A 19,325-nucleotide genomic window follows, 5' to 3' on the forward strand; every position below is an offset into this window, starting at 1 on the left:
GCTGTGTTACAAAATTAAAAACACACGTCACTTTCTCTGAATATTAGATGTAAACACATTTGAAATTGAGATGAGTGTGTCTGTGCAGTGTGCACTGTCAGTGACCTGGCCAAAGAGGGCATGAAAGACCTCAAATTGGAACATGAATTCAAATTCGTTTCCATCATGGGGCCCCCCAAATACATTTGGCCCAGGGCCCAAAAAATCGTTCTGATGCCCCTGACTCTATGCATCCTGTCGTCCTGAGCTGTGCAGTGTTGTGTCATGTTCTGGAATACTGATATCCATCCCTCCTGCCAGCATCCCCACTCCACGTACCCTAAGGTGCACCAAAGGTACCCAGCGGGTGGTTCCAAGGTGGCACTGAAGGCAGCATGACCTGGTGCTGCCATGGGTGACATTCACACTGATGCATGTACATCATGTTGTAGGCTCAAAAGGCAGTGGCTCTGGGGCACTGCTGATGACTATCGGTGTGCTATCGCTTCTGTCTATCATGGTGTTCCAGGTGGCTTTCGGAACTCCTCCACTATTGATGGCAGACAGGAGGAAGCCTGAGGTACTGTGGGGTGGAGCCAGGCAGTGCTTAATTTGAGCCGGTGGTTTCCGGTGCTCAGCACCAGCACTTAATTGGCAGCACCGGCACTTATGACAGTCTGCCACATGGTGGCGCTGTTTGTCTGATTTAGAGTGAGAAAAACAGTTGTTTACTAATTTAATGTACGTTAAAAATGACTATCACCTGCCACTCATGCTAATCTCATAGCTTTCGGGGTTTGGAAAGTCTGAATGTTCACACTTGTAGGAGTGTGATGGATAGTAGCTGGTTTGGTACTGTCATCGGCAGCACTGGCAGGGGCAATGGGTGGTGTAGGCTGCAGTGGCCTCCTGATGAGGGAACTGACACTCAATTTATTTACAAATTAAGCACCGGAGTCAGGCCACTCCTACTCCTTGCCTGTTAAATACTTTCCTCCCCATTGTTTTGTAGGGACGTCCCTAGGATAGACCTGTCTTGGGGAGGGTCAGGCATGGAAGGACACACCCACTGTGACTGCATCAGCCTCAGCACACAGATTGCATTCACTGAGTGAAATCAGCAGAGTATAAAGTCAATTAAAATTCAAACTCAAGACCAAAGGAGGCAAGTCCTTGTCTTTTCTATCCGGTAAAGCCTGGAATTCTATTCCTATCCACCTCAGATCTTTAACCCAGGAAAACCAATTCAGAAAACAACTTAAAACATGGATTTATTCCCTTTCTGATGATTATGTAATGTCCTTCATTTAGTTTTCTCTCTGTTTCTGATCCTTGCACACTTTGTAGTTAGCGCCAGGATGCTCCTTTCGGAGCGATTGTTTGCGCTTTATAAATATACAAAAATATACAAATATATACAAATATACAAATATATACAAAATAAAGACAGCTGGTTTCTCAGCCAGTGATCCAGGATCCTTCTGCTGTGGCTCAGAAAGGGGGGCTTTCTAAACCTAGCTGATTCATGTCTTGTAGCTATTGTCACAGTTTGCTTTAGCACCCCTAGAAGAGAACTACTGCAGTGGTATATTTAGGAAACAGACTACACAGCAGGAAATAGCGGGATCTATCGCATATCATCGCTTTGATATATAAGTGCGTCAACTGCGCTGCACAGGTGGCAAATCATTAATTGTGTAAATTGGTAGCGTGTCCTTTTCCTTCTTCCAAATATTGCTTTACCATCTTGAAATGACACTATCCTATTGGCTAACACAGAGAATGCATCAGTAATTCACATTGTAGCCTCTGAGTACCCATGTAGTACTACAGGAATACTCATTTACATGCTCCAACATGCCTTTGTTATTCTGTCCTTAAAAGTCCAAACTCACAATTGGTAAAAGTGTTAAGAGGGCATAGATCTTTCTGTTTGTATTAAATGTGTGTGAATATTCCCATTTTAGATGCTTTGGGGTTAATTCACAATTAAGAGTACATAAAACAGTACTTCACGAGAAGACTGCAACTTTTGTAATAGACCTCTGTATCCTGAGTGGTGCACTCAGTGCCACTGGCATAGAAAAAGAGAGGCACAGAGAGCTAGAGTTCACCTAGATCAGAGGTCTCCAACATTTTCTGTAATAAGAGCTACTTATGTTCCATGAAAATCATCCCGGGCTACTACTATTACTCGTGTTGTACAGTGACCACATAAGACAAGATTACATTAGTGGCCGCCTCGTGTAAGCAGTGTTCACCTCAGTGCATCAGGCTGGGTTGCCAGCAGTAATGCAAAAGAGGTTTATCAACTTGGAATGCCTCTACATGGGTAATACATACCAACCCTAGCTGCAATGCCCCTGGCACTAAGGTTATAATACGAGTATTAAGGCCTCCTAAGCGTTACATGATTTATAACTCAAATTTCATCTTTAAATATACTTTGGAAGTTAAACCATCTTTCTCCAAACATCGGCTATTTCATCTTCAATACACCCTTTTCAATGTTGGCATACATACGTTAATTCATCCATGCAAAAGCATCTAACTTAGTAGGCTGGGCCGCACATAGGTGAGCTATGCACAGGTAGCTGGAGTGCTACAAGTAGCTCACAAGCTACTCATTGGAGAAGTCTGGCCTAGATGTTCTCGCCCCATCACTGCAGGGCGAGGGGGAAAGGCTGTGCATCAGGGGTTTGGTACGGAGAAAGACTATGGGCATATTAGTCAGTGATACGGAGGCTGTGTGAGATTTATGTAGCAAGCAAGGAGGTGTTTCAAACTACAACGGATGGGGTAACAAGTGGTACTTGGGAGGCAAGAGGGGGCATGGGTGGAGTAGGTAGGTGTGATGATAGTGATCCTGATTTAGAGATTCGTCTATGGGTTGATCCGTCACAAACGTGACAGATATCCCATCTGCCATATTGCTAATGCCATATGACGTAATGCACTTGTAATAAGGTGTACAAGATGTCCATCACGTCTCGCTTGTGACCGAGAAACCCGTCCACCAAACTCTACATCATGCCCTGTATTCTCAAAAGTAAACATCTTTCTTCATATCATTCATGAGTAGAACCACAAGTCACATGACAGACGCCCATAGAACTCCAATTGGCCGCTAACATTTATTTACCACGTGCAGTACAACCAGCACTAACATTGCTTTTTTTATTATATACTTTAACAGGGTAGGATGTTGGAATTTTAAACATGTTACAACACATCCACAGTAGATTATACAAAGTTATCACTTCATAGTTTGAATCCTTCAAACAGATTCGCGATTCCCAGGCGCTTTTGGCTAGTGTCATTCATTGATAAGGAACATCTTCTCCAAAATTCACCTGGTACGTATCACTCAACACTGGTATATCAAGGGAGCTCATGAGAAGCACCTCTACTTAGACCTGCCCCATGCACTGATACCCACTTCTGAGACAGCCACATGGCTTGATTTGCACAACCAACTGCTGTCCAAGGACTGAGACATCTTCTGGAAGAGACCATCATCAGCAAAGGCACGTCTATCCTCACCTACCCACTGTTGTCCCAGAACGGAGGCATCCAGGGGCTTCTACAAGCACCTCAACCCTGCCCTTCAATTAAGGAATCATCCAGCAAGAGCTCCTGATGCACCTCTTATTGCAATCATTACCCAGGACTGAGGCATCCACTGAGCTCTTGTATCTCCCTCTTTGACTTGACTTGGTCCATGCACTGATATCTCAATAGAGAGGCATTCACTGGGCTCACACCATCGACCACCATACTGCCCTGCATGGTACACTCATATGCCAGTACTGAGACATTCACAGGGCTTGCATGATGCACCTCTCTATGGATATGCATATTGTGCTGATATCCCAGTCCTGGGATATTTAAAGGGATGCTCATTCTGTAAGGCCTTCTAGTGCCTGGATACTCTCTTGGGTGATTAATGCGCCATAAAATTACAATAACATAACATAACATAACATAACATAACAGGGAGTGACAGAAATAGTTCAAAAAGGCTTTCCTGAAGGGCAATGCACATGCAGAAAATATTGGCACCTCTGGGACTCTCTTAAAGAATGGCAGACCCCTCTTCCCATTTTTCAGGCGAACCCCATCACTGTCCATCACAACACAGCGGGCATGCTTCGTTATTGAGCTTGCTCCTCTCTGTGGCCGAGATCACGTGTCCACCGAGTGTGGACGGGCAGTTTAGTATCCAGTGGGGCATTTATGAGGCCTAGGTTTGCTTACCAAAATCTCACTTTTCTAGTCTAGAAGTACCCCTGCGCACTAGTGTTAAGGTTGCCACCTTTCCCAGATACAAATACCGGCCATCCTTTCACTTTTTAAGGTTCTGGAAAGGCCAAAACAACATCCTTAAGTAAAACCTTACATGAAGTCGTCTGTAATTATTTTTTAAATGGCCTTTCTGTCTTGGTTTACTTTAATTATCAGTCAGGGATCATTGTTTTATGCTAAGAATAACTTTTTAAATTATGTAGTGATAACCTGAAAAATACCAGTTTTAGGAGATTTTTTTTAATGTTTTACTGGCAAGGGTATTATAATTTTAAATACCGATCATGCCGGTGTAATACCGGCCAGGGGGCAACCCTAACTAGTGTGGTACACTAATGTGAAACCATGGGAGCACTCTTTCTAGTCTCCAGCTGATTCCCAAGGATCCCCTTAAAGCATTTACTGTGATCTAAATTTTCACTCTAAATTTGTACTCAATCAGTGAAGAGAGTTATTGGGCAAGTCAGCATTATGAGATGTGGGAATAGGGCATGCATGATATTTTAATCCTTGGATTTTTCCCCTGCTGGAAGCAGATGAAATTTGTGGAGCAAGAAAGCGCTGAAAGTGGCAACAACCAAGTGGGATTCAATCTAGAAACACAGATTTCCCTATATTACTCCCCATTTAGTTCTGCTATGCAACCATATACTAATTTTGAGATGGCCACATAAATCTATTTGGTGCTGCAAAACAAATCTCTTGGATTCTGTGGTAGACTTTTAGGTGTTACACTGAATCATGCCCCCCCCCTTTTCAGGATTGAATTTAAAATGTATGATTTTTGGCCACTCTCTGAAACAATTGCCATAAGTACAATTTATTGGGTCAAATTGTGATTATTGTGCAAACAGGAGTTGTTTAGGAATTGGAATTCCAAGTTGTGTGATAATTATCGGACGACCACTGTTTTTCACTGACAGACGTTTTTCAGGCCAAACCCGCCAATACAGATTTTATGTGTTATTCCTCATTTCCAAGCAAAAAACATAGAATGTAAAGGTATTACACATGGCAAATATCTCACGCCGGGGTAAAGGTATTAACTGGGTGGTGAGTATCTCACTCCCGTCTCGCCCGCTTGTAATCAATCCAGAATGCTTTAAAATACTTCAAAGAGCCCTATTTGTGAAAAATATATTTGGTGATTACAGTTGTGGAGTTTCACGAAGGAGAATCTGGCAGTGAGTATTTCAGAGCTGTACTTGTTGTTAATTAGCACAGTGGGGCTCCGCCCCTGGCGCCTCTATGGACCAGCCGCCACTGTTAAAAGCACTTGTACCACACTCAGTTTATATAACAGTGACGCTGCAGGCAATCAATGACAGAAATGTTGACGCCAACATCTGTGAAGGGAAGCCATTGTCATTGATTGAGTAACAACACAGATCAAAGCTTCTCCCATGTCTTTCATTGCGTTGGACCATTCCCTAGGAATGAAGTCATGGAAAGTCTCCTGCGGTCCTTTGCAGTGCAGCTTTAGAGCCACTGTTTATGCCACACACTCATAGATGTCAATTCACCAAAATGCCTGGGGTAGTGGAGGTGTCGTTACACCCTTTGAGACCTGATGACATCATAGGGTTACCCCTTGTTCCATTCTTAGCCCCTCCACAGCCCTAAATTTGCTGTCAGTAGAAGAACACTTGACTGTTAGAACCCTGTTTGCTTTCTATTTCTGCCCCATCCTCATGCCCCTGATACCAAGTGTGGCAAGGGCAATACAGGGGGTACCAATGGGCAAGCCAGGGGTAGCAAATACCATTTGTGGATACCAGCAAGTAATGTGCAAGGACACACAAGCACCACATAGAGAAACCAGAACCCCATACTGCCTCCTCCTGGCACCATCAGAGGAGCCACCCCCATGAAATATGAAATCCTGACCATCTAGAGCAGCTCCATCAAACGTGTTGTATCCATATATCACAGCTGAACTAGCCTGCAAATATATCATGATAATAAAATCGAGTCTCAAAATATTGCCACAGTGGAATTAATAGTACTAAATCCACAGTTGCCTTGGCGATATTTTGGTAGCCAAAATATTTCCGATATAGCTGCAGGTCAATATTTTGACTGCGGTATTGTAGCATACCACGCTTTAAGACAAAAGATCATACAGCACCCCAAAAATTCAAAGAGGAATCCCATGCAGGCAATATAAGTACTGCCTTTTACAGGCAATCAAAGAGCAGCCAAATATAGCAAGTCTTAGATCTGCAACGCGGAGGCAACCTAAGAGCAGCCTTGAGCAGGCAATTAGAGAGCAGCCACATTCAAGAAATCCACCAGAAGCTCATGGGGGCAATCTAAGCTCAGGCAAATCCTGATAAGACTACACCTAACCAGGCGTTGACCAACCACAGCCTATCAATCAATCAAAAGCAAATGCTAAACAATCAAAAATCTGCCGGATCCAGGAAATCTAAGAGCCACAACTTACCGACGAATATCAGGCACATCTAGGCAATCTCAGAGAAGCAGCAAACAGGCAACCTAAAAGTGTCACGTGCAAGCAGTTTAAGAGCAGCTACAAGGCAGTTAAGAGAAGCCACTTCTAGACAATCTAAACACTACCAGGTAGTTTGAGAAGATTCACATGGTCTCAGCACTGCAAGGACTGCCATATCGCAGTCTATCCTACCCTTCGATGCTCCCACACGGATCGCTCTCTCAGAAAATATCCTATACCGACTCCAATCCACACTTACCAACATGGGCAGCACATGTCTACAGTCGGCCCCATCATGAAGCTCCCCCTGTGAGGTAGTCCTGCAAGAACTGACCAGCTCTGCACCAAAGTACTTAGAAGCCACGTGACTATCAAACATTGCTATAGAAAGAAAAGTCTAACATAACAAATCCTGGCAACCCAAGATCAGCCACATCCAGGAACTCTACGATCACTTTCATAAAGACAACATGGGAGTGACAACCTCCATACGGGAAAAGTGCAGCTACTTCCTGGTGATTCAGCAGAGACATATCCAGGCAATCCATGAGTTGTCACATTCAGGCAATAAAAGAGCAGCCATACCCGGAAAGGTAAAAGAAGCCACACTGTGGCTGTCTAAAATAAAAACAGTTACATCTAGGGAGTTCACTTTGATCCACATCCAGGCAAACTAAGTCCAGCCACAAATGAATAGCAACCTTTAACCAGACAAGGAGCAACAAACCCAGTCCATCTAAAATCAAATAAATATATGCATGCAACGGGTAGACATATCTAGGCATTCTAAAAGCATCCACATACCCTAAGAGCTGTCGTGTTTAAGTGGTCAAAGATATGCAACATACAGGCAACCTAAACGTTGCAACGTCCTGCCAATCGAAGAAAGGTGAAATACAGGCAACCGAAGAGCCACCAGCCAGTCTAAGAGCAGACAGAAGGCGATGGTACAAGATGGGTCACACATACCTAATCAAAGCCCACTCGTGCTGACTATTTAAGAGAAGACACAACCAAACAATCTGAAAGCAATCATATGTAAGAAGGAGAACTAAGACAAGAAAAATTAAGGCACGTAAGAGTAATAACATTCTTGCAATCTAAGGACAACAACATCTAGGCAATCTAAGGGAAGTAATAGCTAGGAAACCTTAGATCAGTCACTTTTATGAGACCAAAGATCACCAACATCCAGCCAATCTATGATCAGCCACACCCAGGCATCCTTAACCGCATCGCTGCGGCGGTTATTTTTCAGCTGTGCGGCATTTTTAAAAATACTGCGTTACATGACGCACACGACCACCGTGGCTGATGACGAGCTGAGCTCGTCATCAGAAGCGAAGAGTTTAAAGCAGCAGTGTCTAGGCAATTGTAGAGCAGGCACATGCATGATCAAAGAGAAGGAACACCCAGCCCGTCTGAGAACTGTAACGTCCAGGCAATCTAAGAGCAGCAAATCCACCACACTCTGAGTAGTCACTTCTAGGTGTGGTCCTAAGGGAAGTCACAAGTAGGCAATGTACGAACAGATACATCCAACCAATCCAAGAGCAGCCTCACCCAAACATAATTATGTCTAGATACTCCATGAGCCCTCAACCCATCTAGGTGCAGTCACAAGGAGGCAATATATGAGCAGCAACATCCAAGAGTAGTCATGTCCAGATACTCTAGGAGAATCCAGCCAATCAAAGGACAGCCCCAAGGATGTAGCATACGAGAAGCCATATTCAAATGGAGTCACGTCCAGGTGCTCTATCATGTCCAGGTGCTCTAAGAGCATACAAACAATCTAAGGGCAGCCTTGTGGAGGCAAAATATGAGCAGCCACATCCGGCCAATGTAAGAGGAGTCACAAACAAGAGTAGTTATGTCCATTTACTCTATGAGCACACAACTATTCTAAGAGCGCCCACAAGCAACAATATAAGAGCAATCACATACACCAATCTGAAAGCAGCAAAGTATGTGACTCTAAGAGCAGCCACATGCAAAAGCAGCCATGTCCAAGTACTCTAAGAGCATCCAACAAGACTAAGGGCAGTCACAAGAATCTAAAAGCAGTTGCATTCAGCCAATCTAAAAGCAGTCACATCCTGCCCATCAAGGAGCAGCAACATCCAGCCGGTCTAAGAGCGGCAACATCCAGCCGGTCTAAGAACAGCAACATCCAGCCAGTCTAAGAGCAGCAACATCCAGCCAATCTAAGAGCAGCAACATCCAGCTGGTCTAAGAGCGGCAACATCCAGCCGGTCTAAGAGCAGCAACATCCAGCTGGTCTAAGAGCGGCAACATCCAGCCGGTCTAAGAGCAGCAACATCCAGCCGGTCTAAGAGTGGCAACATCCAGCCAGTCTAACAGCAGCAACATCCAGCCGGTCTAAGAGCAGCAACATATCCAGCCGGTCTAAGAGCAGCAACATCCAGCCGGTCTAAGAGCAGCATCAAGCCAGTTTAAGAGCAGCAACATCCAGCTGGTCTAAGAGCAGCAACATCCAGCCGGTCTAAGAGCAGCAACATCCAGCCGGTCTAAGAGCAGCATCAAGCCAGTTTAAGAGCAGCAACATCCAGCTGGTCTAAGAGCAGCAACATCCAGCCGGTCTAAGAGCAGCAACATCCAGCCAATCTAAGAGCAGCACCAAGCCAGTTTAAGAGCAGCAACATCCAGCCAATCTAAGAGCAGCAACATCCAGCTGGTCTAAGAGCAACAACATCCAGCCAATCTAAGGGCAGCAACATACAGCCAATCTAAGAGCAGCAACATCCAGCCAATCTAAGAGCAGTAACATCCAGCCGGTCTAAGAGCAGCAACTTCCAGCCGGTCTAAGAGCAGCAACTTCCAGCTGGTCTGAGAGCAGTTACATCCAGCCGGTCTAAGAGCAGCATCCAGCCAATCTAAGGGCAGCAACATCCAGCCAATCTAAGATCATCAACATCCAGCCAATCTAAGAGCAGCAACATCCAGCCGGTCGAAGAGCAGCATCATCCAGCCAATCTAAGAGCAGCAAAATCCAGCCAGTCTCAGAGCAGTAACATCCATCTAGTCTCAGAGCAGCAACATCCAGCCAGTCTCAGAGCAGCAACATCCAGCCAGTCTCAGAGCAGCAACATCCAGCCAGTCTCAGAGCAGCAACATCCAGCCAGTTTAAGAGCAGCAACATCCAGCCAGTCTAGGAGCAGCAAAATCCAGCCAGTCTAGGAGCAGCAACATCCAGCCGGTCTAAGAGCAGCAACATCCAGCCAATCTAAAAGCAGTAACATCCAGCCAGTCTAGGAGCAGCAAAATCCAGCCAGTCTAGGAGCAGCAACATCCAGCCGGTCTAAGAGCAGCAACATCCAGCCAGTCTCAGAGCAGCAACATCCAGCCAGTTTAAGAGCAGCAACATCCAGCCAGTCTAGGAGCAGCAAAATCCAGCCGGTCTAAGAGCAGCAACATCCAGCCGGTCTAAGAGCAGCAACATCCAGCCAATCTAAAAGCAGTAACATCCAGCCAGTCTAGGAGCAGCAAAATCCAGCCAGTCTAGGAGCAGCAACATCCAGCCGGTCTAAGAGCAGCAACATCCAGCCAGTCTCAGAGCAGCAACATCCAGCCAGTCTAGGAGCAGCAAAATCCAGCCGGTCTAAGAGCAGCAACATCCAGCCGGTCTAGGAGCAGCCATCCATGAGTAGCCATGTCAAATATTTACTGTGTGTGGTAAATACCTCACTCCCATCTCGCCCGCTTGTAATCAACCCAGAATGCCTTAAAATACTTCAAAGAGCCCTATTTGTGAAAAATAAATTTGGTGATTACAGTTGTGGAGTTTCAGGAAGGAGAATCGGGCAGTGAGTATTTCAGAGCTGTACTTGTTGTTCATTAGCACACACAGGTTATATAACAGTGGTGCTGCAGGCAATCAATGACAGAAATGTTGACGCCAACATCTGTGAAGGGACGCCATTGTCATCGATTGAGTAAAAACACAGATCAAAGCTGCTCACATGTCATTCATTGCGTTGGACCATTTCCTAGGAATGAAGTCATGGAAAGTCTCCTGCGGTCCTTTGCAGTGCAGCTTTAGAGCCACTGTTTATGCCACACACTCATAGATGTCAATTCACCAAATTGCCAGGGGAAGTGGAGGTGTCATTACACCCTTTGACACCTGATGACATCATAGAGTTACCCCTTGCTCCATACTTATCCCCTCCAGAACCTTCAATTTGCTGCCAGTAGAAGTGCAAGGTGTAAAATAAACTTGACTGTTAGAACCCTGTTTTCTTTCTATTTCTATTTCTGCCCCATCCTCACGCCCCGATACCACGTGTGGCAAGGGCAATACAAGGGGTACCAATGGGCAAGCCAGGGGTAGCAAATACCATTTGTGGATGCCACCAAGTAATGTGCATGCACACGCAAGCAACACATAGAGAAACCAGAACCACATACTGCCTCCTACTGGCACCATGAGAGGAGCCACCACCATGAAATATAAAATCCTGACCATCTAGAGCAGCTGCATCAAACGTGTTGTATCCCAATATCACAGCTGAACTAGCCTGCACATATATCATGATAATAAAATCGAGTCTCAAAATATTGTCACAGTGGAATTAATAGGGCTAATTTCACACTTGCCTTAACGATATTTTGGTATCCAAAATATTCCCAATATAGCTGCAGGTCAATATTTTGCCTGCGATAATGTGACATAGCACGCTTCAAGATAATCAGCAACACACCAACTCAAAAACGCAAAGATGAATCACATGCAGGCAATATAAGTACTGCCCTTTACAGGCAATCAAAGAGCAGCCAAATATAGCAAGTCTTAGACCTGAAGGCAGCATAAGAGCAGCCATTTGCAGGCAAATAAAAAGCAGCCACATTCAAGAAATCCACCAGAACCTCACAGGAGGAATCTAAGCCCAGGTACATCCTGCTAAGACTACACCTAACCAGGCGTTGACCAACCACAGCCTAACAATCAATGATAAGCAAATGCTAAACAATCAAAAATCTGCCAGATCCAGGAAATCTAAGAGCCACAACTTACCGACGAAGATCAGGCACATCTAGGCAATCTCAGAGAAGCAGCAAACAGGCAACCTAAAAGTGTAATGTGCAAGCAGTTTAAGAGCAGCCGCAAGGCAGTTAAGAGCAGCCACTTCTAGACAATCTAAACACTACCAGGTAGTTTGAGAAGATTCACATGGTCTCAGCACTGCAAGGACTGCCTTATCGCAGTCTATCCTACCCTTCAGGGCTCCCACACGGATCACTCCCTCAGAAAATACCCTATACCGACTCCAATCCACACTCGGGCAGCACATGTCTACAGTATGTCCCATCATGAAGCTCCCTTTGAGGTAGTCCTACAAGAACTGATAAGCTCTGCACCAAAGTACTAAGAAGCCACGTGACTATCAAACATTGCTATAGAAAGAAACATCTAACATAACATATCCTGGCAATCCAAGATCAGCCACATCCAGGAACTATAAGATCACTTTCATAAAGACAGCATGGGAGTAACAACCTCCATACGGGCAAAGTGCTGCTACTTCCTGGCGATTCAAGCACAGACATATCCAGAGAATCCACGAGCAACCAAATTAAGGCAATAAAGGAGCAGCTATGCATGGAAGCTTAGGAGAAACCACGTGGTAGCTACCTAAAATAAGGACAGCAACAGCTGGAGAGCCAACACCAATCCACATCCAGGAAATCTAAGACCAGCCACATATGAATAGCAACATTTAGCCAGAGAAAGAGCAAAAATACCCAGTCAATCTAAAATAAATAAAATTGATGTATTCAAAAGGCATCCATTTCTAGGTAATCTGAAAGCATTCACATAACGTAAGAGCAGTCACGTTTAAGTAGTCAAGGATCAGCAACATACAGGCAACCTAAGAATGGTAAAATCCAGGCAACCGAAGAGCAACCAGGCGGTCTATGAGCAGCAAGAAGTCGGTGATAATAGACTGGTCACACAGATCCAATCTAGTCTAATGAATCAAAGAGCAGCATTGAGCAGCCAATTAAAAATAAGTCACATCCAACCAATTTAACAGCAATCACATGTAAGCAAGTGAACTAAGAAAAGCAACATTGAGTTACGTAAGAGTAATAACATTCAGGAAGTCGATGAGTAGCTATAACTAGGCTATCTAAGAAAAGCCACAACTAGGAAATCTTGGATCAGTCACTTGTGTGTGACCAAAGAACATCAGCATCCAGGCTATCTATGAACAGCCACACCCAGGCAATCTTAAAGCAGCAACATCTAGGCAAGCTTAGAGCAGACACACGTATGATCAAAGAGCAGCGACACCCAGGCAGTCTCAGAACTGTAACATCCAGGCAATCGAAGACCAGCCAAATCCAGCCAGTCGAAGAGCAGTCACTTGCATATGATCAGAGATCAGCAGCCTTCTGGCGAACTAAGAGGAGTAGCATCCAGGTAATAGAAGAGCAGCCAAATCCATCGCTCCCAAGAGTAGTCACTTCCAGGTATTCTACGAACACCCAAGCAGACAAGATACAAGCAGCTGCATCCAACCACTACAAGACCAGCCACATCTAACCAACGCAAGACCAGCCACATCCAACCAACGCAAGACCAGCCCCATCACGTCTAAGTACTCTAGGAACACCCAATTAGTCTAAGAACAATCAGAAGGAGGCAGTGTATGGGCCTTCACATACAGCAATCTAAAAACAGCAAAGGCCTGTGACGCTAAGAGCAGCCACGTCCAAGAGTAGTCATTTCCAGGTATCCTACGAGCACTCAACTAGTCGAAGGGCAGTCACAAGCAGGCAATCTATGAGCAGATATAAGCCAAAAGTAGGTACAAGCAGACAATCTAAGAACAGCCATGTCTCAAAACATGTAATGGAGCTACAGTCAAACAGTTACAAAACCACACCAAACATGTGTATGGTCCTGGTATTATGGAGGGCTGAGACCAAGAAGATATTCAAGAGTTGTACCTCAAGATCATGTGCACTAGACATCTATTGACAGGGAGCAGGATAAGTTGAACAATAGACTTTGAAGCGCTTTCCGGACCCTCTGAGCATGCAACTCAACAGGTATTTTAGGCAAATCAGTTCACCAAGGGCAACCACTCAAGAACCTACAGCCCCCAACTCCCGCCAAAGAAACGGTGAACATTTACAAGAACGTGGCCGGACAAACCAGCCAGCCATAAGTTTGATCCAGAGAGCTGGAAGCAAAGAGTTAGGAAGTATATTTAGTAGCTGCACACTTCAGTGGCAGAGGGATGAGAGATGCAGTCAGTGTCGAGGATGAAGGCTAAACAAGGAACTGTAGCAAAAAGCAGCCAAAGGCAGAGCCCCAAACATAGAGAAACGTCCAGTCAGACATCAGCAACAGAGGGGTGACTGTGTAGCCAAACCTGGACTAGCTCGCATCTCCCTTCTTCGAGTGAGTTTATCCTTAGGAGAGGGTCTGTAAAGAGAGCACTGGTGTCAGAAGCTCACCAGCCGCCATTAGTAATGTTGAGGCAGACACACTCTTAACGACCTCGTGATTGGACCCAGGATGAAGCTATAACAAAGACACCCTGACCAAATGAACTGTGTGGGTCTGCTCTTCTCACCATCCAGCGCCTAGGCGGTAAGACCTAACTCTTTAAAGAACACGAAAACCCAGCAAGCACACAATCCCTTTCTTTTACGTCACATACAGAAGGACCCGCATCATTTAGATTAGCCTTCGATCAAGAGGCACACCAAACAAGGGGAAATGATCCACCCTCCATACAATTTCCTTACAATTTCTCCAAACTTCATGTACCTTTCTTCCCAGGCCATGTCAGCGCCATATAACTCATATTTGACTTTAACACAACATTCACAAAGCTGCCAGAATTTCTAGGTCCATATGTGGTGGGAAACTCATCTAGTTCAGTTTTTTCTTTGCGATCTGGGACTTATAGTTCTGTTTTTCAGTTTGAAATCAGGAATGCGCACCCCAGATTGCACAGAAAAAAAGCCTGGCTTAGAAGAACTACAACTAGACCTGGGATACTTGAGATCTCTGGAAAATATCATATGAGGTATACATGACATGGCAACCCATGATATAACATTGTTTTTCCATCAAGTCTGAGATCTAGAGAGGAACATTTGACCTCCTTCAACCCAAAGACTTGGAGAGACAGTACATGGCAAACGCTACATCTCTCTACACCCAAATCACACAACTCCCTTCCATGACCTGCACATCCATTCATTGAGGAATCCTTGTATTCCTTGAGTGAGGGAATTCCCTTGCTCTCGACACCCCTGATCGGAGACAGTTTGGGTGGCATGTTGCCCATACTTCCCCCTCTCCTGCACCCTAGAGGGTGCTGCCAGCTCTTTCGGCTCACCAGAGTTCCAGCGATACCCGACTCCTACCAGGAGCAGAAGACTATCTCCTTGAGGGTCTTCCGGAGCTCCTGGCTCCTGAAGGCATAGATGATGGGGTCTATCACAGAGTTGCATATAATAAGGATCAGAGACAAGTTAAAATAGCTGAAGACGCAGGTGCATATGGGGTTCTTGGGGCAGGTGACGATGAGTGTGAGATGTAGGAAGAAGGGCCCCCAGCAGAGGAAGAAGATCCCCAGCAAGATGGTGAGGGTGATGGCCCCTTTTAGGCTTGTCCTGTGAGGTGTGGACCTCCTCTTGTTGAGGTTTTGGATTCTTTTGGCGTGTTGGCGAGCCAGCACGAACATGTGGATGTAGAGGGTCACCATCAGACTGAGCATGAAGAGGAAGAAGCTGATGAGGCAGATGATGACTGCGTTGCTGTTATGATAGGCGATGAAGATAGTGCTGGAGATGGTGCTGAGCACCCAGATTAGGATGATGATGATCATTGCCCGCCGGAAAGTCATGATGTTGTGGTAGCGCAGGGCATAGAAGATGGTGATGTAGCGGTCCACAGCTATCACCCCAAGGAAGGAGAGTGAGGACACTACTGAACTGCAAATCATCATATCAAAGATATTGTCCATCTGGCGCAGAACGTTTTGGGGTATGTCCACAACCCCATGCTGTATCATGAGGATGACTGAGGTCTCCACAAGGTGACTCGCGCTGACTAGCATGTCAGATACCGCTAGACAGCAGATGAAGAAGTACATAGGGGAGTGAAGGTTTCTGTTCTTCAAAATGGCTACCACCACCAAGATGTTTTCCAGCAGGCTCAGCAAACTGAGAATCACAAAAAGCTCATTGGGGGTGTAGACCCCAGTACAGGTGGCGTTAGTCACGTTGGTTGCACTCTGGTTGGTGCCATTCACGGTGGTACTCAGAAAAGGTACGGCGGACATGTCCTGATGATGCCTTGAGCTTGGCAGAACTTTCTGTAGAAGACACAAATAACATCAGTAACACACTTGCAGCCAATCAGTCAATCAATCATGAAATGTAAGAGATTTGCAAAGTGCTAAAACCTCTGCATTGCAACATTAGGCAGATAACGTGAGTTTGTACTTCCTTCAAGAAAGAACTGAGTTGGTAGATATATCTCATCTCGTATGGCAAGGAGTTCCAGAGAGAGCGCTCAACTATCGGAAAAATTCGACTGCCTGACTTTCTTTTTTTCCCCCTTAGGGAGAATAAGGAGTTTTTTTATTTGACAATTTGCAAACTTTAAAGCTCTGTGCTGGTGATACAGATGCAATTTGCGCTTTAAATAGCCTGCGCTCGTCCATGCACAGTCTTGTGAGTGAGTGTCAGAGGTGGTTTCTGGAGGCGATTGGAAGAGTTTTACGGAGGTGTGTGTTTTAATCAGGGTCTGCCATTTTGCCCACCAACAAAACAATGTGCCCAATTTTTATTGCCTATGACTACTCTGTCCTGCTTCCTAGACCACTCCACTAATGTAGTCTGGGAATATGGGTACCAGAAAACACAACGCATTATATACAAACTGCAGGGATGTCTTTTACTAGCTTAAACTCCAAACCTTGACGAGCTGTAGGTTGAAAGCCAATGTCCGCTTAGTCACAAGCCACAGATATCAGCGCTAGAGGCAGTGATAAGCTGCAACAGGGCAATAAGTGTTGCGAGACATGAATTGCAAGAGCGCCAAGACTTGGTCGCCAATTGGTCTATAATTTAACAACTACTCCCACACACATCTGAATACATTTTATGCTAAGTTCATATCCCTAAGCAATGCATAAAGCACATCTGGAACCTACCTGAGCAGGAGAAGAGTGCAACACCAAAATATTAGGCGGGTTTGATCCAGTAACGAAGGCCAACTGAGACGGAGAGCTGGAAGGCGATCTGCCAGTTGGCAAATCCTCGCCTTGGTACAGAAGTACTTTTGAGCCCCGCAAACAAAGACAAAGGCACCCTGTCTCTTTGGAGCCTGGCACGGGTTCACACACCCATGGGTGTAACAAAACCACAGGTCTCTGAAGGAGCGGAGAAGTCCTTATTGATGCAAGATATTCGGACTGTGGTCTCCAGTGGGATCTTGCAGGTGCTTTTGACATGCCCAATTTTATGAATGGGGCTTCCGTTCTCCACCTTGGAACCCGGGCTTCACTCTACATTCCCTCCACGTCCAGCTCTCTCCTTCCTCCGACAGCCTCCTGCTCTCTGATCGGCACTTGTTGCGTCCCCTGGGCGGCCCAGCCCCTGGTGGGTCGGTCGGTCGGTCGGTCGCGGCCCCGTGCTAGGCTCAGAAGTTTCGCCTCGGTCCTTTCTGGGATCGCACACTATCAGGCTGGTAGGGCGCCCCCACTGCTTTCCTGTTCATGTGCAGAAAGTAATTGATTTGCAGAGGTTAGGCGAAAGAATGAGCTCTTTCTCCCTTCCTCAAAGGCATTTCTTTGACATCCCCCTTCGAGTGAGGATGGCTGAACACATGATAACATCCCGGTCAACAAAGGCATTGATTGGCAGAAGACATGTTATGAAACCGAACCACAAATAGAAGTGCGGCCGTGGTCCTACCCCATCCATCCCTTTATGCACACTCCGTTGGTATCGACCCAGGCACGGGGGTGGGGGCGAGGGAGGGGTGGCTCATGTTAATTCGTGGCAAGTGATAAATTAGAAAGCAGGCTACGTTTAGCTAACTAGTGTAATCTTATTAGAAGGAACTGCCGGAGAGTGAAGGAGTTTTTAAAAACACGACGGCCGACTTTGGGAATTCTCTTTCTGAGAAATCCCTAAAGGACGTGTCGCCTCGAGCAAGGAGTGTAGGTTAGCTTCCGAATACTGATTTTGTTTTCAGCACTGGAGGCCCCTGGAGCATTCCGCCACGCCAGGTCGCCGCTGACCAGACTCAGTGGGAAGGGATTATAAAAGTGGTGGCCTCGCATATGTTATGTTGTTATACAACTCTTCTATAGCGCGCGGCTACTCATACGAGTGTCCCGGCGCTTTGGCAAAGAGGAAGAAAAACAGTACATAACACAGTGCTCAACGCAGGTGGCAAGGATAGTTACTGGGTAAAAAGCCACGTCTTCAGCTCTTTTCGAAAGGCGAGCAAGTTGGATAATGATCGCACAGCAGTTGGAAGCTTGTTCCAACAGCAAGGGGACAGATAGCGAAAAGAGCGGCCTCCAGTACGGACTCGTTTGATTGTAGGGACGATAGCTTTTGCTAGTTGTGCAGACCTCAGAGTTCTCCTTGGAACATAGAACGCTATCCGTTTCCGGAGATACTTAGGGCCGATGTGATGTAGGGCTTTAAAGGCCAGAGTCAACACTTTAAATGTGACTCTCTTGGCAATAGGGAGCCAATGCAGTTTCTCCAACAGCTCTGACGCATGAGCCCTACGTGGCAGTCCAAAGATAGCTCTAGCCGCCGAGTTTTGTACGACCTGTAGGCGAGCTAAGAGATATTTAGGAAGGCCTAGGTAGAGGGCATTCGCATAGTCAAGCCTCGAGCCTATCAAGGCTTGAACTATGATTTTTTTTTTTTAATGCAAAAACAACAGTTGGTGGACAGAATGCCGAACAATTTCATACATTCACCCCAGTACAGAGATCTGGGCCTAAATCCATCGTGTTTTTTTGCTCACCATGCCATTCCAGTTTGAACCCAGCCATATGCAAATCAGTCTTGACCCTGCGCCCAATGGGAACAGTCCATCCCGAACTGCCAAGCTAGGTCCTCCCTGGACTGGAATCAAGCATCCTAGGACCGGTTTCAGGGTTTCAGCCCTCATCAGCCAAGATAGCTTGAATCCAGTGGCATGGAGAGCACGGGACCCATGTCTGGGCATACCCCTACCACTCGGGGAGACAAATGCAAAAACAACAGTTGATGGACAGAATGCAGAACAACGTCATACATTCACCCCAGTACAGAGAATACGTCGCAAACGTCACACAGAACACAGACAACCTTACAGTTGGCTTCTTTACGTCTTAGGTCCAGTTGCTCAGGTAACGCTGAGGAGTGGACATGGCGGCATCAGTGAGGAAGGGACACATGGTGGGAGTGACGCCATTTTATAGGACCAGACTCCAGAGGCCAGTGGCATGGACTGGCCTAAAGGGCAATCAGGCTCACGGATCGGTGCATGGGCTGGGTTTTCGGCTATTTGTGGGACGGTTTT

The 19,325-nt window shown here is 45.9% G+C and overlaps 1 protein-coding gene across 1 annotated transcript; it reads right to left on the minus strand.

The window, feature by feature from the left end:
* Nucleotides 1–15,147: 15,147 nt before the first annotated feature.
* On the minus strand, nucleotides 15,148–16,089 carry MC1R (melanocortin 1 receptor). The gene has a single exon (XM_086946525.1). It carries the CDS (start codon nucleotides 16,069–16,071, stop codon nucleotides 15,148–15,150), a length of 924 nt encoding a protein of 307 aa, XP_086802651.1. The 5' UTR covers nucleotides 16,072–16,089.
* Between the last annotated feature and the right edge of the window lie 3,236 nt (nucleotides 16,090–19,325).

The sequence above is a fragment of the Lissotriton vulgaris genome, chromosome 12 (assembly GCF_964263255.1).
Source record: "Lissotriton vulgaris chromosome 12, aLisVul1.2, whole genome shotgun sequence".
Taxonomy (NCBI): Eukaryota; Metazoa; Chordata; class Amphibia; order Caudata; family Salamandridae; genus Lissotriton; species Lissotriton vulgaris.